The sequence below is a fragment of the Diabrotica virgifera genome, chromosome 4, assembly GCF_917563875.1.
Source record: "Diabrotica virgifera virgifera chromosome 4, PGI_DIABVI_V3a".
Classification (NCBI taxonomy): Eukaryota; Metazoa; Arthropoda; class Insecta; order Coleoptera; family Chrysomelidae; genus Diabrotica; species Diabrotica virgifera.
Genome location: NC_065446.1, coordinates 262,302,914 through 262,330,046, shown reverse-complemented (window position 1 = coordinate 262,330,046; position 27,133 = coordinate 262,302,914). Strand labels below are relative to the sequence as shown.

The window sequence follows — 27,133 nt, the reverse complement described above, 5'->3', positions numbered from 1 at the left end:
ATAAAAAGTTGTTCGGAATTAAAATCTATGTTTGAATATGCAATTACATTCTTCTAATTGAAATATTGTGAACTGTAAAGGTACTTTACTCTTGTACGAAATTCATATTTTTTAACATACCTCGTATAGAATTGATAAAAGTTTATATATTATGATTGCATCTTAGATTTTAGACCATATAAAGCTTTTTGTAAAAAATAACTTTTTTCGTAAAATTAATAATACTTTATATAAATAGATATTTGTAATAAAATGATGTTGGGTATCCGTAATTTAAAAAAAAAATGCATTTTTTTTTCAATTAGAATGATGAATAAAATTAATGCGTCCCAAAACATAGTTTTTTTAATTCTTAACAACTTTTCATAATAACAATTTTCGATGTTGTGAAATCTAAAGGTACTTTACCATACCTCGTATAACATAGACTATGCAGAGCATTTTATAAAGAATATTTTTTTTTTCGTAAAATTAATAAGAAAAAAGTTTCCCATATGGTTCCAAGTTACGCAGACATACTGTACCTATATATAAAAGCTTAATTTTTTTTTAAATTTTCCAATTAACGTCACATTCGGATTCAGCATAATCAAAAACAAAATAGAAACATTTTTGATCAAGGTAAAGTGATGAATTCACCGATATTTCTAAAATATAAAAAGAGCTTTTATTGTTTAAACAATGAATAAACAATTAACGGCTAAATCTGCGGGAATAACTTTTTAATATAACTATATTTATAAATCAACAAAAAAGGTTTTAGAAAAATATACGCTTGTTAATAGAAAATATAGAAGTTAATAGAAAAGAAATACGAAGCACTCGATTACAATACAAATGAACTAGTGGTGGCCGACACCAGTTGCTTAGTCTAATAGGGTCCATATAACATAATGCCCCGGCTTGGTGGCGCCACCAGACCCGGTTACCCGGCTGGTGGACGGGTTCGGCCACCAGATCGACAACAATTTCTGGTGGCGCAATCAGTTGCCGTAGTCTAATAGGTCTCATTTACTTAAATGCCCCGTGACGTCATGAGTCACTGGTGGAGCAACTTGGTGGCGTCACCAGTTGCCTAATATAATAGCGGCCTTATGTGGGAGTCTGGGCGCAACAAATTCTGGAATCCACTCGTATTATGTATAATGGAGTTAGCGAGCGCAGAAAACTGCACATGTATATTTTAGACCAATTGTGACATAAAATACGTTTATATTAAACAGAATCAGCAGATATTGACACTAACAACGCGCAACGTCCGAATCATAAAAATGGTGTTCGAAGTTACCGCACGTCGCATATAAGCTATTAGCATTGGGTGCAATTTTTGAGCTATGTGCGCTGGCTTTTATTATCTGATACCTGATATAAGTTGTAATTCGAAAATACACCATATTCGATCGCTATTTGCAAAAATAGATCAATCAATAAATCAGTCCGGGCCGCATATTTACAAATGCTCCTGTACTACGGCAACAGAGTGCTGAAATAGGTTAGCTTTTGTTATACACTATTACGTTACAAACCCTCATTGATTTCGGCACCTATTAAATTATAAGACATCTATTAAGTTATGGTGCCTAAGTTTTTATTGCAATTAATATTATTGTAAGTATTGTATATTTCAATTTATTGTATTCAAATAGAAATGTCGAAACTGCATTAAACCTAGCATACTTAAGAATTTGTTTTCTGACCTTAACCCGAGAAACAAATAAAACAAAAATTAAAACAAAAACGCCAATGAATAAAAAACAAACAAATATTTTTTTATTGAAGTTATACTTCTTTAGGCGCGATTGAGATTGAGGGTGAATTTATATTGATCTGCGCCCATGCGCACACCGACAGTATGGTATTAGTCGTTATACGGGCTCTGATTGGGTGTTAAAATGATCTGTCAATAATAAATAAATGTTTAAATATGGAGGTAAACAAATGTATAATATATTAGTTTTATTGTTGTGAGGACAGAAACAAAATGTTTATAATTGTAGTGACATTTAAATAGTTTTTAAAAGCAACCGGTACGTAATAATTGTAAATGTATCATAGGTACCTACCTATTTGAACCTACCAAAATACATAGTATGTAATACTTTTATTTACATAATTTGATTACCATCAAAATTTCTTGATTACCATCAATGTTCACCTAATATATTGTTTCCTTACTCTATGTTTTGTTGTATTTTTTCAATTCTAAATAATTTCAATTCAAAATCAAAATAATTTAATTTAATTCAAAAATGTCAAAAGCTTAATCCGTTTAGTTAGTCGATCTTCGCACATAATGACACATTGCCTCCGTGGCGAAGCGTTTAAGGCGAATGAACCCCAATATACCAACCGCGCTGATAGCTGGTTTGAATCCCAATAAAAACTTTTATTTTTTTATTTTTTTTATACATTTTATGATTGTAAGTATATTAATTACATAATTTTATTTTCAGAAAATACGTATTTAGTTAAAAAAATTTCCGACAATTAATGTTCAGAAATCATTTGTGGCATTTTTAATGTGTTTGTATGTGTTTTATTCTTTTAATATTTTAATTTTTGGCACTGTTTTAATAAAAATGTTTGAGAAGTAGTAAGTATAAATTAGTTTAATATTTAAATAAAATATAAATAAAAAGTATATTAATTTCGTTTAAATCATATAATAGAAGTATAACTTCTTACGTGCGTACAAAGTACACACACATTCTTTTTTTTTATTTATTTATAAGTACAGATATAATTACTTGTATACAGTGCGTCCATAAAGTAACGCATAAATTCATTATTGACTAAATAAACAACATTATTAGAAATTACCGAAACAGGTCGTTTTTGATTTTAATTTATTATTTTTTGGCATATTTGTATATCATACTAGTGACGTCATCCCTCTGGACGTGATGATGTAATCGATGATTTTTTCAATAATAATAGGGATCGTGTTCTATATATAGTAGGGTCATATAGCAGGGATCTGATCAATAATAGTAGGGTCATTTCAATTCTATTCTCTATTCAGTAATATAAACATTAACATAATTATTTATACAGGGTGTCCAAAAAAAATTTTTTAATTAAATTGATTGACACAAAAAGAAGACTTTGCGTAGTTTATTTAATTCAAAATACATTTTACTGCTATCAGAAACAGAAATAAAATATTTATTTCAAATATAAACATTACTTTTTGCTTAAATTCAATGTTTAAGCTGCCACCCACCTGCCTCTTGATAGTTTAAACATTTAATTTAAGCGAAAAGCAATGTCTATTTGTTAAATAAAAATTTTATTTCTGTTTTATGACAGCAGTAAAATGTATTTTGAATTAAATAAATTACGCACATTCGTCTTTTTATGTCAATTAATTTATTATAAAAAATTGGACACCCTGTATAAATAATTATGTTAATGTTTATATTATTGAACTGAGAATTGAATTGTCTTTCAAATGAGCTAGCACACGACCACTATTCTCCTTTAAAAAATCATCGATTACGTCATCACGTCCAGACGGATGATGTCACTAGTATGATATATATGCCAAATATCATAAATTAAAATCAAAAGTCGACCAAAATGTTTCGGTAAATTTTAATAAGGTTGTTTATTTAGCTACTAATGAATTTATGCGATACTTTACGGACGCACTGTAGGTATACGAGTAATTATATCTGTACCTATAAATAAATAAAAATATAAAATATTTATTTCTTTTTATTCAATGGCGTTTTTTTATAATTTTTGTTTTATTTGTGTCTCGGGTTAGGGTCAAAAAACACATTCTAAAATATGCTAGTTTTATTGCAGTTTAGACATTTCTATTAAAATTTCGACATTTCTATAAAAAAAAATAAAAGTAAAGCAACAAAATGTACCTATGTACCTATAAAAATAATATTGTAGTACTTATGTTATGAAATAAGAAATTTATGACTATGAATCTGCAATCAATCTCAAACAGGTCTGGCTAATTGGCTCTGCCAAAGACATTTTTCAGAAAAGAAAAGACATTTCTATTTCTATTCCTGTTTTTCAAGCAATAAATTGAAATATAAATATACAATACTTACAATAATATTAATTGCAATACAAACTTGATAACCATAATTTAATAGATGTCTTATAATTTAATAGGTGCCTAAATCAATGAGGGTTTGTAGCGTACAGTCGGAAAAATGAAAGAATACCCATGAACTAACATATAAAACACGCTGTATTTTCCTGTCACCGTGTCACAAAGAAAATTGTCTAGTGCAAGTACATGTAACAATAATTATTACATGTACTTGCGCTGGCCAATTTTTTTTGTGACACGGTGACAAGAAAATACAGCGTGTTTTATATGTTCGTTCATGGGTATTCTTTCATTTTTCCTACTGTAATAGAAGGCTAACCGATTTGAGCACTCTGGTGCCGTAGTATAGAAGCATCTGTAAATATGCGTTCGGGCCTACTTCCAGATTACATATATACAAAACTTTCGTCTGGTTCAATATCATCCTTTAACTCAACTGTGCGTTTGTTTTCCCCAGCTCTTGCATGTGTTAGATTTTATGTCTTCTGAATATTTGTTTATTTTCTAGTCCGGTTTATTTTTTTTTCTCTGTTTTTAATTGTGAATCTACTTCTTCCGTGTCTTCCATTCTGCGAGACATAATGCTGATGTCATCGGCATTGGCGGCAATCTTTATATTATATAGGGATGGGATAATGTATATAGGGAATTGCAATAGGGGAAAAATGAGAAATCGTGTCTATAAAAACAAACATTTAATATCATATCTTCACTATGTACAACAATATACAACAAAATTAAATAAACATTTGTACAAGTAAACCATAATTACAAATATACATTAAAGAAAAACCTCCTAATCAGTCTTATACAAGTAGATACAAAAACCATGGAAACATTGGAAACTGCCCTTATGGCGCGTATAGAGCATTGCACTAAACAGAAAGACAAAATATAACGCGCCAGGCAAAATATCACTGTTTTACGATAAGTAGAGTAATATAATTAAACGAAAACTAGAATCATTTTGTCTTTTTGCACATAATTTACAGGAAAAATTCCAAGAGGATCTATTCTTAACAAACATACTACTTTCATCGTGACGGTCACTCTGTAACGCCACCAATTCGTAACGGCAAAATTCGTAACTAGCAAATCCGTAACGGTACAATTCGTAAGGTCAGAATTGAATTTTTCTATTTATTTTTGTTAACGTGGAAACTAACTTTTTTTACAGTTATATGTAATTGAAATTAATTGTTTATCAATTTAACGAACCAGCATCAAATAAACATAAACATGTTTAACATATTTCATATTTCGTAGAGAAACATATTTTTAAAATTGTCTTAACATAAATATAATATAGTAATATAAATTGTATTAAACATTATACATATAGTAAATACATTATTATTAAAGTGTTTTTATTTATTTCGATATTTTTCACATTTAGTTTTACTTTTCTATGTACTTTAAAGTGATAATTCAAGATAAAAAAATCTTTAGTTGTCATATTAACAAGAACATAATACACAAATATGTGAAATATATATATTTAAAGTGGTCTTGATAAAAGAACGAGTAGGTACTTTTAGTATAAGAATGTATGCAAAATGCGATTTTGTATACATTCAGTAATACTAAATTTGCAAAAAAATGTCAGTTGACGTTACGAATTGTCGCGTTACGAGATGCCATGGAACCTACTTTCATCGTAATCGGAAGGCTAACAAAATAGATCAACTTTTGAAAGATTGTAATAAAGCCACCAAAATGACCAGAACTGATTACATGTGATTTTTTAAAGTAAAATTACGTATGTTTGCAAAGAATCTTGCTCTACGCCTACAGAACCTTAACTACTACTCTTTGGTCACTGGGGTATGTTCAACATGGGAGCCGAAAAGGCGAAACTAGGTGGTCGATGCGCCATAGCTGCCAAGAAGGGTGATACTAGGGGGCCTCCTCCATGGAAAAGACCGAAACTGGGGGGCAGGAGAGGTCGAGCGGAGAGCCTGAGTTTTTCCAGCTCTGCTTCTTGGAGTCGTTTCGCTTTTGCTCTCCGATTTTGGAACCAAATTTTTACCTGTAACAAAAAACAATTACGTTAATCATAATTAAATGGTACCTATTTTGGTTTCTTGATATTGTTAGCATATTATTTACATAAACACTCGTTATAAATATGTTTATTATCAAATTCTAATTTGATATAAATTTCGAACAACAAAAATTTAGAACAATGGGGATACCACTCACCAACACTCTGGTGACCTTTACAAGTGATTAAGTAATACTGGCTCAAGATTATGATGATGTAAACAATATGATCTGAAAATTAATTGAAGAGTAATATATGACCAGTGTGTATTGCCTGTACTCACTTATGGAGCGGAAACATTAACACTCACAAAAAAGGTAGTGAACAAGATTCGCATAACTCAGCGGGCTATGGAGCGTCAGATGTTGGGTGTCTCCCTGAGGGATCGAATCCCAAACGAAGAAATACGTCGTAGAACAAAAACAACGGACGCCGTCGAAAGAATCGCGTCGCTCAAGTGGAATTGGGCAGCACACGTCGCCAGATTGTCAGACAACCGATGGACAAAACGTATTGTCGAAAGGAGACCACGAGAAGAAGCACTACAGAGCAGAGGACGACCACCAACCAGATGGGCTGACGATCTGAAGCGTATTGTCGACAACTGGATGCATGCCGCACAAAACAGAAAGATGGAAAGAGCTGAGGGAGACCTATGTCCAGCAGTGGACGAGTACGGGTTGTTGATGATGATGATGACGATATGTGGGGTGTAGAAATCAATAAAAAAAACCGAATTCTTGTGCATTGGAGGACAACAAAAAACGGCATACTATACGACAGAACTACGATTAAGTACTACTAGCGAAATAACTTAAAAAATACGTTCGTATTGTGGCGCATTAGTCAAAAGAACCAATCATACATACGGTGGACAAATCATCAAAACACCATTTATAGTTAATTTAAAAGTGGCCTCGTCCTTTAATTTGAATTACGTCATAGATTTCTGAACAATAAATTGAGTGTAAGTCAAGAAAATACATAAAAAAGTTAATGCCATATACAATTATGTAAGTACATACTTAATTTATTTTCATATTAAAAAATGGTGATATCAAAATATGGTGAAAGCATTAAACAATAAAATAGTAATAAAAAAAATGGTGGATTCGGCAACATAAATAGAACTTTCAAAGAACATTCACCATTTTTTAGTTCAAAAGATTGCAATAAAAATGGGACTGCTAGCTTATTTGAGATTTGACAACATCGATCTAAGAAAAAACTAAATACTATTTGATTTTTTAATGACATACCAGCTCAAACATGGTATAGATATATCTAGTGAGTTAAGTAAAGTACTTTGAGGCAGTATTAGACTAGATAGGTTTTAGTAGTAAACTCATGGATGTATTAGATTTATAACAAGGTGGTAAAATCAACAATAATGCACCAGCAGTATGGTGGAAAGATGCAGCAAAAAAGATGTGTCCTCAGATTAAGCTGTAAAAACTTACTGCTCTGAGGCACACACCAACAACTCCTACAGAGGTCCTGCTGGATCTTCCTTCTTTACACATACGTATAAGTAAGGATTTGAAAAGGGGTTATTGTAAACTGAGAAAATATGGCAACCAAGAAGAGAAGCTTAATGGGGTCAGGAGACAATAACATTATAAATGAAATTAGGGACAGAATATGGCTCTTGGTTTTCATCCAACATCTAAATGATTTGTAAATAATTATCTCTACTTAGACTTGTCTATATGTTGCTAAATTTTGCAGTTTCTCAACTTACTTGTGTTTCTGTGAGCCTCAATGAACTCGAAAACTCGGCTCTTTCCGCTATACTAAGGTACTGCTTATCTCTAAATTTCTTTTCTAAGGCTAACAGTTGCTGCGTGGTGAACGGCGTTCGGGGTTTTCTGTTGGGTTTGTGTTTCCTGAGGGCGCATCGCACGATTGGGGGTCCGCCATTGGTGGAGAGGTTTTGGAGGTTAGCTGTAACAAAACAAATTATATAATTACTTTTTTAAACTATGATATACAGCCAACTATTGGAATTTTTCCATTGATTTTTTAAAACAAATTATCTTAATACAGTATGACTATGCTGATTATGATATTGTATATAAGTATCAGTAAGGCTCTTTACTTTGTGGTTGTACAACTTAAGTTTCTAGTGCAGTCACTGAAAGTTTTCACCTCCGATTTCGTTGAACCTTTATCGATTGTCATGAAAGTTGGTGAGTAATTAGAGGATACCTCAAGGAACAAAGGTGACATGATGCCAACTTGCGCTTTTACCCTGGGGGTGGATGCCACCCCTTCTCGGGGGTGAAAATTATTTTATTAAAAATAATACCATAAGTCGATAGAGGGACAAATTATAAGCAAAATTTGTTATATAAAGTTATTAAAATAAATCAACACTTTTTGAGTCATTAAAGAACAAAAATCGGTTTTGTTTTTCACGTATAAATCAAAAACTATAAGCTTTTACAAAAAAGGTACTATTACTGAAATTAAAGATAATAAAAAATTGAATACATTCCTCACATAAAGAACTAAACTAATGTTAGTTCAAAGTAGGTTATTGGCAATTGAATGTGTATTTTTTTCGACGAGTACTCAAATCTAAGTATTCAAGCTTAAATAACGGGAAAACGATGCAATGTATAAAATATTCCTGCTAAACATTTACCAAAGTACTTCGGAATACCTATCAAATGAGCTACAGAACAAGGTAATAGCGTCAAAATTAAGCAAGTTATAATGAAAATAAAAGAACCGTTTCGAATTTTATAGGAAAAAGTGAAAAATAAAACATACGTTATTTCCACAAAAATTAAAATTTATAGTAATCCTTACAAGAACTTTATATTAGCATAGGTAATGTGTTCGATAATTTTGACCGGTTTAGAATGCATATTTTTGAAAAAAATATATACCTAATTTAAAAAAATCATAATTTTTAAAATTATTGTAATTCTCATATTCTTTTGATAATAACTCCAAAAATACTCAATATACGTAAAAAATTATATATAACCAAATTTTAGTTTATTCTGTGCCAAATATTTTACCTGTTTTACTATTTCTATAGGGTAAAAAATAACCGAGGGACCATGCAACCGGAGTCATTTAACCTTTTATTTTTAAAAAAGTAAGGGGTTTAAAAGATTACGTTCAACGTGCTTAAATAGCACTTGGAATTAACTTTCGAACAGTTTTTAGATGAACCTGATATCATAAACACGAACGGAGTTATTAAAAAAAACAATAACATTTTTTGGAAAAATTTTTAAAAGATAAATTTTGAAAAAATTTTGGAACATAAATTTTATTGCTATCAACATGTTCGGGGGCTCATTTAATAGATATTTTTAATTACTTTGACAAATGTTAAATAAGTTTATGTTATAAAATGCATCAATTTCCCGTTATTTCAGCTTAAATACTTACTCACTTTTAGTTAACACTAAAAGGTTTTTGTAGTAGGGGGTTTATTCCATTTTTTATTAGCTTCAATTTTGATAATGATAACTTTTTTGTAAAAACTTACACTTTTTGAGTTATTGATGAAAAATTGGTTAAAAACATGCATTTTTCTCAAGAAAAATTAAAATCTTTGATCTTTAATAACTCAAAAAGTTTTGATTTATTTTAATACCTTTATATAACAAATTTTGCTTGAAATTTGTCCCTCTATCGAATTATGGGGTTATTTTTAATAAAATAATTTTCACCCCCGAGAAGGGGTGGCATACACCCCCAGAGTGAAAGCGCAAATTGGCACCATATCACCTTTGTTCCTTGAGATATCCTCTAACCACTCACCAATTTTCATGCAAATCGATGGAGGTTCAATGAAATCGGAGGCAATAGCTCATATCCACCTTAAGTGACTCTACTATTTCTTTGCTCATTCTTCCCGATCGACGATGAAAAAATAATACGGAATCTTGAACAACAATTCACACAGCGATGACTAACGTATTAACTAAGTACAAATATTAAAAGACTACTTCTTTTTCTTCTTCTTCTTTCTTGACTCTACAATCTAAGAGTCTTGGCCGCGTTTACTATTTGCTTTCAATTAGAAGACTACGTACTCAACAAAACAGTTTAGTTTTTTCATTTATGACCAAATGATCACCTCTGAAGGTGACAATATCTTAAGAATATGATAAGGGCGATGGAAAAATAATAAAATGAAGCTTGTAAATTTTATATAAATGGATTATTTAGCCTTGTATACCTTTTTTTACACTGCGCCCTGGAAACCTATTTTTTATATGTACCTACATTGTATTTTTGGAGCTGTCGAATCTCTTTTGATCGAGGCCTTATTTTAATAAATTCTTAAACCTTTGCTTCACCGCTTGTACTGTTTATGTTTACCCGCTGGAACTTTTCTGTACTTGCTTCGGACAAAACAAACGCTGAAGCAATTGAATGTAGATATTTTGAAAGAAGAAACCATACAAATACAATATCTAGAAGAAATCAAAGATAAACCAACTATACTCTTGTAGGAGTTGTACACTTGTACAACCTTTGTATAAACCTTGTATACATAAAAAAAAGGAACTATTGTAGAGAAAATATAAAACAACCATACATGCAAATCAAGTATGTAGTAATAAAAAACGTATATCAATATGGAACAAAGTAAAATAATGGATTGACAAATAGTGTGAAAATTGGTAGAGCGTACCTATTAAATATTTCAAAAGGAGAACAGCAATACTATTACAAAAGAATTCATATAGAATACTTTAACCGGGTACCTAGTACAGTGGAGGAAGAAGAACACCTGGAAGACGAAAGTCGTGAGGTAAAAGGAAAAGTCGAGAAGTAAGATGAACCACCATCGATTCTTGAAATTAAATACGCAGTTAACAAATTAGCAAGAAACAAATTATCTGGAATAGATAATCTCCCATCTGCACTATATGAAGAAGGTGGCCACGACACCAAAATGTCACTACAGCGGCTCATAAAAGAAATATGAACACAAAAATCATTCCCCAGTGATTGGAATATCGGAATACTTTGCACCATATATAACATTTATAAACACATTGGTCATAGAAGAAGAGGAAGACCAAGAAAACCCTTGACGACATCGACGAAATCATGAGAAGTATAGGAATAGGTGATTGGCGGAGGACGTCGATAGCTAAGAAATACTGGAGAGACCTTCTTGAGGAGACTAGGATCCAAACAAGGTTGTAAAGACAGAATGATGACGTTGATGGAATTCATATATCTCCTGTTATCCTCTTTATGCTCCAAAACAATGTGTTCCACTATGTCTTTATGCAGGCCGGGCTTTGTCGAAAGTAATAATAAATTCCTTACTTTCTGGTTGAGTGAATAAAAATAAACAAACAAAGCAAAGAAGAACGCAGCTTCAGTTATCCGGAAACTATAGAACTGAATCCTGTTTGAGGTCATGTTTCTAAAGATGAAGATGGATTATTAAAAACCAGCCAGCAAACTCACGATGACTACAATCAGAAAGGAGCGAGTCAGCAGCCAATCAGAAAGGAGCGAAAGAGTTCCAGTAGTGAACATAAATGGTGCATGCGCTGAAGCAAATAGGTTAGACAGCCACAAAAATAGATATAGTATATAAAAGATCCAGTGCATCCTTCTTATCATGATATATGGATGTCAAACCTGGAACCTAACCAAGGCAAATATGAATAAACTAGCCACAACAGAAAGAGCCATGTTAGGTATACGACTGTCAGATAAAAAGAGGAACGACTGGGTAAGATAAAAAAAATTCGAGGACATAACAACAAAAATTGCCCAACTTAAATGGAGCTACGCAGGCCACACTGCTAGACGAAAATACCAACGTTGGAACGAAACAATACAAGATTGGAGACGACCAAATAAACAACCAAGAGGAAGACCACAGATGAGATGGATTGATGATATTAAAAGAATAGCCGGAACATATTGGAAATATGTTGCTCAGGATAGAGACCGATGGAAGGACATGGACGATAGAAGACTATAAGAAGAAGATAAATATACAAAACTAAATGATCTTTTATCTACAATCTACAAGCTTCATATTATTTTTACAATTTCCTTATCGTAGCATCAAGATATAAAAGATATTGGGTGGAATGCATAAATCATAGTATCTGCTAATGCTTTAAGTATGTACTACATTTTTGAAGTTTTTGCTACACTTACAAAGCATCTACCTTCCTCCGTAACATATGCTGCTATTTACCAGATTCTTCTTAACGTGCCCTATCAAGTCCCCTTGACGTTGGCGATTAACATGGCGAAACTGTCTATGTCTCGAGCTATTCTAAATAGGTGTTCTGCTTTCTTTATTCCTGTCCACTCCCGGATATTCTTCAACCAAGAGGCCTGCTTTCTACCAATACCTCTGCGTCCTTCGATTTTACCCATCATAATAGGTTGAAGAATATTATACCGGTCTCCCCTTACTACATGTCCAAAATAGGCCATCTTTCTATATTTGATGTTATCAAGCAGCTCGCGGATAGCATTTGCTCTCTTAAGGACTGCCACATTTGTCAGCATAGCCGTCCATGGTATTTTCAGAATACGTATGTGCAGCCACATTTCACAGGTCTCCAAACGGTTAATGGTGGATATTTTTAATGTCCATGCTTCGACACCATACAAGAGGACTGACCAAATGTAGCATTTAATCATGCGCTTTCGAAGTTAAAGTTGCAAGGTATCATTACATAAGAATAACCTCATTTTTAAAAATGTGCGGGCTATCTCGATTCTACATTTTATCTCTTTATCTGGATCTAGTTGTTCAGTAATATGGCAACCAAGATATTTAAAACTGGGTACTCTTTGAATTATATGACCATCAACATATAACCGTAAATCTTGATGGGCCAAACGGCTAAATACCATGTATTTTGTTTTTGAACAGTTTATATTTAGGCCAAACTCTCTTCCCACTGTGTCAATGGGCGTCAATGGAATTTAAAAGGTGTTGTAATCCATTCATATCATCACTTAAAATAACTGTATCGTCTGCATATCTGATTGTATTTATCAGAATTCCATTAACTTTCACACCCCATTCCAAATTATGCAGCGCTTCCTTAAATATTCTATCTGAATATAAATTGAATACCAGTGGGGACAGTATACAACCCTGTCTGACACCTCTTTGTATTTTGCATATTTCTGTTGATTTTCCATTTATGCAAGCTGTCGCTGTTTGACGCCAGGATAATTTTTCTATGATTCGTACATCTTGACTATCAACTCCTTTATCCTTTAATATTTTAATTAATTTGTGATGTTGTACTCGATCAAAGGCCTTCTCATAGTCAATAAATACAGCAAAGACGTCTTTCCTTTGATCTCGGCATTTCTGCAATAACACATTTAGTGCAAAGAGTGCGTCCCGGGTTCCCAGTCCATTTCTGAAGCCAAATTGTGTTTCATCCTGGTCTTCACATTTATCTCTGATTCTACTGTGGATGATACGTAGAAAGATTTTCAAGGTGTGGCTCATAAGGCTTATCATTCTATAATCGCTACAGTTTTTCGGACGTTGTTTTTTTTGGTAGGGTTATGAATTCGGACTTTAACCAATCTTCAGGGATATCACCAGTCGAATAAACATCATTGAAAAGTTTGACTAGTATTCCAATGTTTTCCTCATTTATGAGCTTTAACATTTCTGTAGGTATGTTGTCGGGACCAACGGCTTTCTTGTTTTTTGCCAATTTTATAGCATGTTGTATTTCTGATTTAGCATCATTTATGCCAATTTTATAGCATGTTGTATTTACCAGATACATAGAAAAATGTATATACTACTCCTTTGGAATTATTTGCTAGTTTATTAGTACATATTTGCTTCAATTTAAGTGAAGTTGGTGGATGGACCACTTCGGCGTAGATGTTTTTTTGTTACAACATGGCAGCATTTATGAATGTGCATCATAAATAAATCTACAAACTAGGAAGAAGATACTTAATTTTTGGAGTCATTCTTTAATCAAATAAAATTTAATAATTCTCAAGACGATTAACAAATACAAATTGTTCATTTTTATCTTCAAGTAACTCTTTTGTCGCTTCGGAATTTGAGTCACTCATTTTTACTCATGTACAATTTTAATAATTTGGTATGTAAAATGTAAAATGTTAAGTCACAAATCACAAGCAAATGGAAAACTAGTTCCATCACGATTGGTGTAATATTGCAGACACCGCTGGCGCTTAGTAGTAGATACTTCAGGTCAGTAGTAGGTACTTCTGTTGTGTAGTAACTTCTTCTCAACAAAAGCACATACTTTTATGTAAAAGAAAATGCTACAAAGTCGATACTATTTGCTGAAGTAATAGCATCTACACATCTACTACGTTTTATGCATTCCATCCATTGTCATCTTTAGCTGTCACCATTTGGTCATTAAGTAAACAAATTACATTGTAGTTTTCCTGGTTTGACCAATTTAATAGGCCTTGGGCCCGCATATAAAATTATTATTTATGACCACACCGTTGAAACTTTTTGTACTTGTTACTTGGGTGGAGTCGGACAAATTTTGAGCTTGGCGCATTATGGTAGTGGGGCGTTTGTCTGTCAAGCGATGACGAAGTTGTCAATTTTATGCAAGAAAAAAATTTATTACCACATTGGTCATTCTATTTTAATCAATGGATTTTGTCATATAAACAACGAAAACAATTTTGTCGGACAAAAATATTGGGGCATATGACGCGTCGGACACGCTAAATATGTCAAATTTATGAAAATAATAAATTTATTACCACATCGATAATTTTAACGGTATCTATCATAAAACCTTTTTACAATAATGTGGTAACCTTGTCGGACAATTTTCACGGGGCATATGCGCAGTCGGACGCGCCGAAGATGTCAATTTCCTGAAAATTTTTTATTTATTACCACAGATGTCATTTTTATTTTGTACTGTTCTTTTACATGTGTAATGCATATTGGATCACTTGTCGGACAAAAATAATGGGGCGTTTTGGTACAATTAAAATAAAAAGTAATTTTTATGCATACAGGGTGTTTGGTAAAGAATGGGCCATAGCTTAACCTCAGGTCCCTGAGGTTAAAATAGGCCGATTTAAGCTAACTTACCTTAGTACAAAGTTTATAATAGCCGAGATACAGGGTGTCAAAGTTAAACTTTTTTTTTTATTTATTATTGAATATTTCCTGATACGTATGAGATAACAACATGAAATTTTATATCTGGGGGTTTCTTGGGTTGAGAAATCTATATTCCTTACCAAAAATTATGCATTGCCCAGAGGGCGCCACATATGCCTTTCAGCACTCATTTATTACGTTCAATTTTTTTTATCCCTCACTCTGTATAATTTTGACATTAAAATTTTTATTTTCCTATTAGTTTTACTTAAAAAAGGTATACTTCTTTCATCTTCCTAAACTCAACCGTTTTCGAGATAAACGCATTTTAAATATGCGATACACCATCATTTTTAGCATAATATCATTGTAGTTACACCCGAAAAATAACTTAAAATTTATGAAAATAATAAATTTATTACCACATAGCTAATTTTAACGAAATCTACCATAAAACCTTTTTACAATAATGTGGTAACCTTGTCGGACAATTTTCACGGGGCATATGCGCAGTCGGACGCGCTGAAAATGTCAATTTCCTGAAAATTTTTTATTTATTACCACAGATGTCATTTTTATTTTGTACTGTTCTTTTACATGTGTAATGCATATTGGATCACTTGTCGGACAAAAATAATGGGGCGTTTTGGTACAATTAAAATAAAAAGTAATTTTTATGCATACAGGGTGTTTGGTAAAGAATGGGCCATAGCTTAACCTCAGGTCCCTGAGGTTAAAATAGGCCGATTTAAGCTAACTTACCTTAGTACAAAGTTTATAATAGCCGAGATACAGGGTGTCAAAGTTAAACTTTTTTTTTTATTTATTATTGAATATTTCCTGATACGTATGAGATAACAACATGAAATTTTATATCTGGGGGTTTCTTGGGTTGAGAAATCTATATTCCTTACCAAAAATTATGCATTGCCCAGAGGGCGCCACATATGCCTTTCAGCACTCATTTATTACGTTCAATTTTTTTTATCCCTCACTCTGTATAATTTTGACATTAAAATTTTTATTTTCCTATTAGTTTTACTTAAAAAAGGTATACTTCTTTCATCTTCCTAAACTCAACCGTTTTCGAGATAAACGCATTTTAAATATGCGATACACCATCATTTTTAGCATAATATCATTGTAGTTACACCCGAAAAATAACTTAAAATTTATGAAAATAATAAATTTATTACCACATAGCTAATTTTAACGAAATCTACCATAAAACCTTTTTACAATAATGTGGTAACCTTGTCGGACAATTTTCACGGGGCATATGCGCAGTCGGACGCGCTGAAAATGTCAATTTCCTGAAAATTTTTTATTTATTACCACAGATGTTATTTTTATTTTGTACTGTTTTTTTACATGTGTAATGCATATTGGATCACTTGTCGGACAAAAATAATGGGGCGTTTTGGTACAATTTAAAAAAAAATTAATTTTTATACATTTTTGACTTCATATTAAATTACGTATTTTTCGGCTCATATTACCCGTATGCGCGCCAATGGTGAATATTAAATTCTTAACTGTAGTTAAAAAATGTAGTTAATAATGTAACTGTAGTTAATACCCAAAATTAATTTTGGGTACAACTCTAAGTCATCATCATCATCATCATCATTTGGCTCTACAACTCTATGTGAGTCTTGGCCCCGTTTACTATTTCCCTCCATTGTTGTCGGTCCTCAGCAGCTATTTCCTATTGCTGTACTCCCATTTTGCGTAGATCGCTGGCTACTGCGTCCTTCCATCTCTTTCTTGGGCGACCAATTGACCTTTTTCCATCGGGCCTTTCCCAGAATGTGGCATTTAGAAGTCTTTCGTCACTTGATCTTAGTACGTGACCCGCCCATCGTATTCTGTTTGATTTAATGTAGCGTACTATGTTTTCATCTCCGTATATTGTCTGGAGTTCATCATTGTGTCTTCTTCTCCATTCTCCAAGTCATAACCTTTTAAATTTTTTACTTAATGTGTGTAACAATTTTCAGCTAAATCGATCTAAAAATAACCGAGAAAAACTGTTTTAAAATTTTTTTTGATAACACCTCCTCGTCGATAGCCTAAAATAATGAAGTTTTCTGTTCGTTTGCCCCAACATTTTTGTCAGACAGTTACATGTTTTGGATAAGAATATAATTAGTTGTAACTTACTACTTTGTCGGAAAAATGGTTGTAAATATAAGGGATGCACGAACCCAGCATAATTTAAAAGTATAGTTTATTAATAAACATTAAATTTTTTGTCCGACTTTGGATTTGCCCCAATATTTTTGTCCGACACTTAGATTTTCTGATTTGGAATAAAACTACTTATAACCCGATTTGTGTCGGAAATTTTTTTAATTCGAGAAAAAAAAAACTACAGAACAATGTTTGTCGTTGTTCAAGGAGTATGTACACAAATTATCAGATCACAATTTTTCTAAAATTTTTCCTCTTGCCGGAAAATTTTTTAAGAAAATTTTGGGTTCCGACCTACGTCATACCATTTTAAATGCTTTACTTAGTGTGTGTACCAATTTTCAGCTAAATCGATTCAAAAGTAACCGAGAAACACTGTTTTAAAATTTTTTTTTGATAATACCTCCTCGTCGATAGCCTAAAAGAATTAAGTTTTCTGTTCGTTTGCCCCAACATTTTTGTCAGACAATTACATTTTTTGTTTAAGAATATAATTGTTTGTAACTTACTACCTTTGTCGGAAAAATGGTTGTAAAGATAAGGGATACACGAACCCAGCATAATTTAAAAGTATAGTTTATCAATAAAAATTAAATTTTTTGTCCGACTTTGGATTTGCCCCAATATTTTTGTCGGACACTTAGATTTTTTGATTTGGAATATAACTACTTATAACCTGATACCTATATCGGAAAATTTTTTTTATTTCGAGAAAAAAAACTACAGAACGATGTTTGTCATTGTTCAAGGAGTATGTACGCAAATATCAGATCACAATTTTTCTAAAATTTTAACTCTTGTCCGAAATTTTTTTGGGAAAATTTTGGGTACAGCTCTACGCCATACCCTTTTAAATGTTTTACTTAGTGTGTGTACCAATTTTCAGCTAAGTCGATTCAAAAATAACCGAGAAAAACTGTTTTAAAATATTTTTGGATAATACCTCCTCGTCCATAGCCTAAAAGAATTAAGTTTCCTGTTCGTTTGCCCCAACATTTTTGTCAGACAATTACATTTTTTGTTTAAGAGTATAATTACTTGCATCCTACTACTTTTGTCGGAAAAATGGTTGTAAAGATAAGGGATGCACGAACCCAGAATAGTTTAACAGTATAGTTTATTAATAAAAATTAAATTTTTTGTCCGAATTTTGACGTGCCCCACTATTTTTGTCGGGCACTTAGATTTTTTGATTTGGAATATAACTACTTATAACCTGATACATGGGCTGAAATTTTTTTTCAATTCGAGAAAAAACTACAGAACAATGTTTGTCGTTGTTCAAGGAGTATGTACACAAATTATCAGATCACAATTTTTCTAAAATTTTCCCTCTTGTCGGAAAATTTTTTAAGAAAATTTTGGGTTCCCATCTACGTCATACCCTTTTAAATGCTTTACTTAGTGTGTGTACCACTTTTCAGCTAAATCGATTGAAAAGTAACCGAGAAACACTGTTTTAAATTTTTTTTTTGATAATACCTCCTCGTCGATAGCCTAAAATAATTAAGTTTTCTGTTCGTTTGCCCCAACATTTTTGTCAGACAATTACATTTTTTGTATAAGAATATAATTATTTGTAACCTACTACTTTTGTCGGAAAAATGGTTGTAAAGATAAGGGATGCACGAACCCAGAATAATTTGAAAGTATAGTTTACTAATAAAAATTAAATTTTTTGTCCGACTGTCGAGTTGCCCCAATATTTTTGTCCGACACTTCGATTTTTTGATTAAGAATATAATTACTTATAACCTACTAATGTTGTCGGAAAAATGGTTTTAAAGGTAAGGGTTGCACGAACCCAGTATTTTTTAAAAGACAGTTTATTAATAAAAATTAAATTTTTTGTCCGACTTTGGATGTGACCCAATATTTGTGTCGGACACTTAGATTTTTTGATTTACAATATAACTACTTATAACCTTATACTTGTGTCGGAAATTTTTTTAATTGGAAAAAAAAATACAGAACGATGTTTGTCGTTGTTCAAGGAGTATGTAAGCAAATATCAGATCACAATTTCTCTAAAATTTTCCCTCTTGCCGGAAAGTTTTTTAAGAAAATTTTGGGTACAGTTCTACGTCATTCCCTTTTAAATGTTTTACTTAGTGTGTGTACCAATTTTGAGCTAAATCGAGTCAAAAATACCCGAGAAAACTCTTTTAAAATTTTTTGATATTACTTTCTCGTCGATAGCCTAAAAGAATTAAGTTTTCTGTTCGTTTGCCCCAAGATTTTTGTCAAACAATTACATTTTTTGTTTAAGAATATAATTACTTGTAACTTACTACCTTTGTCGGAAGAATGGTTGTAAAGATAAGGGGTACACGAACCCAGCATAATCTAAAAGTATAGTTTATCAATAAAAATTAAATTTTTTGTCCGACTTTGGATTTGCCCCAATATTTTTGTCGGACACTTAGATTTTTTGATTTGGAATATAACTACTTATAACCTGATACTTGTGTCGGAATTTTTTTTTAATTTCGAGAAAAAAAAACTACAGAACGATGTTTGTCGTTGTTCAAGGAGTATGTACGCAAATATCAGATCACAATTTTTCTAAAATTTTCCCTCTTGTCCGAAATTTTTTTGGGAAAATTTTGGGTACAGCTCTACGTCATACCCTTTTAAATGTTTTACTTAGTGTGTGTACCAATTTTCAGCTAAGTCGATTCAAAAATAACCGAGAAAAACTGTTTTAAAATATTTTTGGATAATACCTCCTCGTCCATAGCCTAAAAGAGGTAAGTTTCCTGTTCGTTTGCCCCAACATTTTTGTCAGACAATTACATTTTTTGTTTAAGAGTATAATTACTTGTATCCTACTACTTTTGTCGGAAAAATGGTTGTAAAGATAAGGGATGCACGAACCCAGAATAGTTTAAAAGTATAGTTTATTAATAAAAATTAAATTTTTTGTCCGACTTTGGATGTGCCCCACTATTTATGTCGGGCACTTAGATTTTTTGATTTGGAATATAACTACTTATAACCTGATACATGTGCTGAAAATTTTTTTTTTAATTCGAGAAAAAAATACAGAACGATGTTTGTCGTTGTTCAAGGAGTATGTACACAAATTATCAGATCACAATTTTTCTAAAATTTTGCCTCTTGTCGGAAAATTTTTTAAGAAAATTTTGGGTTCCGACCTACGTCATACCCTTTTAAATGCTTTACTTAATGTGTGTACCAATTTTCAGCTAAATCGATTCAAAAGTAACCGAGAAAAATTGTTTTAAATTTTTTTTTGATAATACCTCCTCGTCGATAGCCTAAAAGAATTAAGTTTTCTGTTCGTTTGCCCCAACATTTTTGTCAGACAATTACATTTTTTGTTTTAGAATATAATTACTTGTAACCTACAACTTTTGTCGGAAAAATGGTTGTAAAGATAAGGGATGCACGAACCCAGCATAATTTGAAAGTATAGTTTACTAATAAAAATAAAATTTTTTGTCCGACTGTCGAGTTGCCCCAATATTTTTGTCGGACACTTTGATTTTTTGATTAAGAATATAATTACTTACAACCTACTAATCTTGTCGGAAAAATGGTTTTAAAGGTAAGGGTTGCACGAACCCAGTATTTTTTAAAAGACAGTTTATTAATAAAAATTAAATTTTTTGTCCGACTTTGGATTTGCCCCAATATTTTTGTCGGACACTTAGATTTTTTGATTTGGAATATAACTACTTATAACCTGATACTTGTGTCGGAAATTTTTTTTTATTTCGAGAAAAAAAACTACAGAACGATGTTTGTCGTTGTTCAAGGAGTATGTACGCAAATATCAGATCACAATTTTTCTAAAATTTTCCCTCTTGTCCGAAATTGTTTTGGGAAAATTTTGGGTACAGCTCTACGTCATACCCTTTTAAATGTTTTACTTAGTGTGTGTACCAATTTTCAGCTAAATGGATTCAAAAATAACCGAGAAAAACTGTTTTAAAATATTTTTGGATAATACCTCCTCGTCCATAGCCTAAAAGAATTAAGTTTCCTGTTCGTTTGCCCCAACATTTTTGTCAGACAACTACATTTTTTGTTTAAGAGTATAATTACTTGTATCCTACTACTTTTATCGGAAAAATGGTTGTAAAGATAAGTGATGCACGAACCCAGAATAATTTAAAAGTATAGTTTATTAATAAAAATTAAATTTTTTGTCCGACTTTGGATGTGCCCCACTATTTATGTCGGGCACTTAGATTTTTTGATTTGGAATATAACTACTTATAACCTGATACATGTGCTGAAATTTTTTTTTATACGAGAAAAAAATACAGAACGATGTTTGTCGTTGTTCAAGGAGGATATACACAAATTATCAGATCACAATTTTTCTAAAATTTTCCCTCTTGTCGGAAAATTTTTTAGAAAATTTTGGGTTCCGACCCACGTCATACCCTTTTAAATGCTTTACTTAGTGTGTGTACCAATTTTCAGCTAAATCGATTCAAAAGTAACCGAGAAACACTGTTTTAAATTTTTTTTTGGCAATACCTCCTCGTCGATAGCCTAAAAGAATTAAGTTTTCTGTTCGTTTGCCCCAACATTTGTGTCATACAATTACATTTTTTGTTTAAGAATATAATTACTTGTAACCTACTACTTTTGTCGGAAAAATGGTTGTAAAGATAAGGGATGCACGAACCCAGAATAGTTTAAAAGTATAGTTTATTAATAAAAATTAAATTTTTTGTCCGACTTTGGATGTGCCCCACTATTTATGTCGGGCACTTAGATTTTTTGATTTGGAATATAACTACTTATAACCTGATACATGTGCTGAAATGTTTTTTTAATACGAGAAAAAAATACAGAACGATGTTTGTCGTTGTTCAAGGAGTATATACACAAATTATCAGATCAAAATTTTTCTAAAATTTTCCCTCTTGTCGGAAAATTTTTTAGAAAATTTTGGGTTCCGACCCACGTCATACCCTTTTAAATGCTTTACTTAGTGTGTGTACCAATTTTCAGCTAAATCGATTCAAAAGTAACCGAGAAACACTGTTTTAAATTTTTTTTTGGCAATACCTCCTCGTCGATAGCCTAAAAGAATTGAGTTTTCTGTTCGTTTGCCCCAACATTTTTGTCAGACAATTACATTTTTTGTTTAAGAATATAATTACTTGTAACCTACTACTTTTGTCGGAAAAATGGTTGTAAAGATAAGGGATGCACGAACCCAGCATAATTTGAAAATATAGTTTACTAATAAAAATAAAATTTTTTGTCCGACCGTCGAGTTGCCCCAATATTTTTGTCCGACACTTTGATTTTTTGATTAAGAATATAATTACTTATAACCTACTAATGTTGTCGGAAAAATGGTTTTAAAGGTAAGGGTTGCACGAATCCAGTATTTTTTAAAAGACAGTTTATTAATAAAAATTAAATTTTTTGTCGGATTTTGATTTGACCCAATATTTTTGTCGGGCACTTAGATTTCTTGATTTAGAATATAACTACTTATAACCTGATACTTGTGTCGGAAATTTTTTTTAATTGGAAAAAAAACTACAGAACTATGTTTGTCGTTGTTCAAGGAGTATGTAAGCAAATATCAGATCACAATTTTTCTAAAATTTTCCCTCTTGTCAGAAAATTTTTTAAGAAAATTTTGGGTACAGCTCTACGTCATTCCCTTTTAAATGTTTTACTTAGTGTGTGTACCAATTTTGAGCTAAATCGAGTCAAAAATACCCGAGAAAACTCTTTTAAAATTTTTTGATATTACTTTCTCGTCGATAGCCTAAAAAATTAAGTTTTCTGTTCGTTTGCCCCAAGATTTTTGTCAAACAATTACATTTTTTGTTTAAGAATCTAATTACTTGTAATTTACTACCTTTGTCGGAAAAATGGTTGTAAAGATAAGGGGTACACGAACGCAGCATAATTTAAAAGTATAGTTTATCATTAAAAATTAAATTTTTTGTCCGAATTTGGATTTGCCCCAATATTTTTGTCGGACACTTAGATTTTTTGATTTGGAATATAACTACTTATAACCTGATACTTGTGTCGGAAATTTTTTTTTATTTCGAGAAAAAAAACTACAGAGCGATGTTTGTCGTTGTTCAAGGAGTATGTACGCAAATATCAGATCACAATTTTTCTAAAATTTTCCCTCTTGTCCGAAATTTTTTTGGGAAAACTTTGGGTACAGCTCTACGTCATATCCTTTTAAATGTTTTACTTAGTGTGTGTACCAATTTTCAGCTAAATCGATTCAAAAATAACCGAGAAAAACTGTTTTAAAATATTTTTGGATAATACCTCCTCGTCCATAGCCTAAAAGAATTAAGTTTCCTGGTCGTTTGCCCCAACATTTTTGTCAGACAATTACATTTTTTGTTTAAGAGTATAATTACTTGTATCCTACTACTTTTGTCGGAAAAATGGTTGTAAATTTGCCCCACTATTTATGTCGGGCACTTAGATTTTTTGATTTGGAATATAACTACTTATAAGCTGATACATGTGCTGAAAATTTTTTTTTAATTCGAGAAAAAAATACAGAACGATGTTTGTCGTTGTTCAAGGAGTAATATACACACATTATCAGATCACAATTTTTCTAAAATTTTCCCTCTTGTCGGAAAATTTTTTAAGAAAATTTTGGGTTACGACCTACGTCATACCCTTTTAAATGCTTTACTTAGTGTGTGTACCAATTTTCAGCTAAATCGATTCAAAAGTAACCGAGAAACTCTGTTTTAAATTTTTTTTTGATAATACCTCCTCGTCGATAGCCTAAAAGAATTAAGTTTTCTGTTCGTTTGCCCCAACATTTTTGTCAGACAATTACATTTTTTGTTTAAGAATATAATTACTTGTAACCTACTATTTTTGTCGGAAAAATGGTTGTAAAACAAGGGATGCACGAACCCAGCATAATTGGAAAGTATACTTTACTAATAAAAATTAAATTTTTTGTCCGACTGTCGAGTTGCCCCAATATTTTTGTCCGACACTTTGATTTTTTGATTAAGAATATAATTACTTATAACCTACTAATGTTGTCGGAAAAATGGTTGTAAATAAAAAAATTTCAGGAAATTGACATCTTCGGCGCGTCCGACTGCGCATATGCCCCGTGAAAATTGTCCGACAAGGTTACCACATTATTGTAAAAATGCTTTATGGTAGATACCGTTAAAATTATCCATGTGGTAATAAATTTATTATTTTCATAAATTTGACATATTTAGCGTGTCCGACGCGTCGTATGCCCCAATATTTTTGTCCGACAAAATTGTTTTCGTTGTTTATATGACAAAATCCATTGATTAAAATAGAATGACCAATGTGGTAATAAATTTTTTTCTTGCATAAAATTGACAACTTCGTCATCGCTTGACAGACAAACGCCCCACTACCATAATGCGCCAAGCTCAAAATTTGTCCGACTCCACCCAAATAACAAGTACAAAAAGTTTCAACGGTGTGGTCATAAATAATAATTGTATATGCGGGCCCAAGGCCTATAAGTAATGTGCAAGTTATGTTCCAACACTGGTCAACGAAATTAATTGCTATTGGTTACATACCAGCATCTCGATAATTCTAAGCAAAAACAAGATGTTATTAATTTAGTTTTAATTGGTACTGTAATTATAATGAAACATTCTTTGCCATAATTGAATGAGTTTTAATTGAGAGAGTGCATTCATTATATCCATGAAATTGTGTTAGTGTAAAGTATATTAAATTTGCAAGATTACGTAATTGGTGGTTGTTCGTATGATATAGAAGTGTTCTGTAATAAATTATGTAAGTCAAAAAGATTAAAGTCTTGACTTTTCCTTTATTTTGTGAATTTACAGATTCATCATATGAAACTAAAATATTAGGTACCTTAGGAGATATTTTCACATTGTAAAGAATTATATCTGCTTATTTATTTAGTTTCTTTACCTAAACTCAGTTCATCCTTAGGTGTCAATTTAATATAATGATAAATCAACAAAAAATAAAGTAAACAAACAATAAACAAATTCCGCGGAACTGTAATAAATAACAGAGGAAGCATCGAAGTCGAGGACGATCTCAACAACAGGCTAGAGGATTCCTCAACAACAAAGAATTATCAAGAAAATCGAAGATGAGAATGCCTATATGAAACGATAATATAGGTCAACGACCAACGTTGATATACAGGGCAAAAAACTGGATCTTAAGTAGAAGACAGCAGAAGAAGAACGTTAGGGGCAAGAAGGACAGACATACTCAGAAATAAAGAAATAAGAAAGATACTTAAAATTAAACCATTGCTTGACACAATAGAAGACAGCATGTTTCGGTCATATACATAACATGGCTGGATAGTAACAGCTAAATAAAAAGTGTGTGGGAAGATAAACGAATAGGAAAAAACCGAAGATGCACACCAATAAAATAGTAGAACAGCGATATAGCAGAAATATTACGGAATAAGGTTTATTACGGTAAATCTTGGTAAGAAGCAACACAACTAGCGAAGAACAGAAAAAAATGGAGAAGATTCATCAAAAGCTAGACGCACCTCCCTCGATACCTAACCGTAGATGAGGAACGATTAGGTATGGATGTCTGATTTGAACAGCTTTGTATAAGAACCATCGTAATCTTCTGCCATAAACACTATGCTATCATGCATTTCCAAATCGAGTGTACATAAATAGTTCGGAGAAATAAGAAAAAAAATATACTGTTACTGACACAACCCCCTCCAGGCCGAAACCATCTTTTTGAGTAGTATGGACATATATAATAATAACCTCTATGTTTCCTGCAGCCTATTTTGATGATATACATAGTTATAAACAAATAAAGATCAAAAAACGGTAAATTTTTGCTTTTTTCGTCTATTACCAAAAAGTTAAGCATTTTAAACAAATTTGAGAGTAAGAAACTCATAAATCGTATAAAAAACTTTAATTATGATTAATTATTTATATGGGAAATAAGCCACAATTAAAATGAAAAAAATGAAAAAAATGAAAAAAATAATTTTATTTGACAACGGCACCCGATTTGGGCGTCGAAACGTTAATAAAATTATTTTTTTCATTTTTTTCATTTTTTTCATTTTAATTGTGGCTTATTTCCCATATAAATAATTAATCATAAAAAAATGCCACAAGGAAATGGCTTCAGAACAACATTAAAAAACTTTAATATGGCGTTTGCTGAATATGTCTAACCTTATTGGTTGCTTAGAAAATTGCAAAATAAATCATAAATTTTGAGTTTTTATAAATATTCATAACTTATGTAAAAATTAACTTAGAACGTTCTTATTACACGGATTGCTGAGACTTCTGGTGCTTAAATCACACCCTAAATTTCAAAGCAATTGGTCAAATAGTTTAAAAGGTATTTAATTTGTTTATCCCAAATTAATTTTTTTGCAACGCTGTAAGTCAGAAAATGATGAAGTTACATTTAATACTTTGAATAGTTTATGAAAGAAGAAGATTTATAATATTAATATAATTTAAAAAAATGACAAAAAATAATTTTAAATACTGCAAAATTATTTTGCAATGACATGTGAATAAAAAAAGGAGGGCTAACTACGTCCCTAATTGTCCTAGGACAATTGTTTTTTTTTTCTAAATGTGTATAAAAATTTTGTCTTTCCAAATATGAAAATAGTTATTTTCCTAACAAGTGCAGAAAGTCATTCTTTTCCGCACGCGACTGCAGTTTGCCG

The 27,133-nt window shown here is 31.7% G+C and overlaps 1 protein-coding gene across 1 annotated transcript in view; it reads right to left on the bottom strand.

The window, feature by feature from the left end:
• Positions 1-4,756: 4,756 nt before the first annotated feature.
• LOC114325580 (homeobox protein MSX-2-like) overlaps positions 4,757-27,133 on the bottom strand; it is a 36,000-nt gene continuing 13,623 nt past the window's right edge. Inside the window, exons 2-3 of the mRNA XM_028273682.2 lie at positions 7,864-8,066; positions 4,757-6,107 (exon numbers count right to left, since the gene is read on the bottom strand). Of these exons, the coding sequence (XP_028129483.1) occupies positions 5,895-6,107; positions 7,864-8,066 (416 nt within the window). The 3' untranslated portion in view covers positions 4,757-5,894. The remainder of the gene's footprint in view (positions 6,108-7,863; positions 8,067-27,133) is intronic.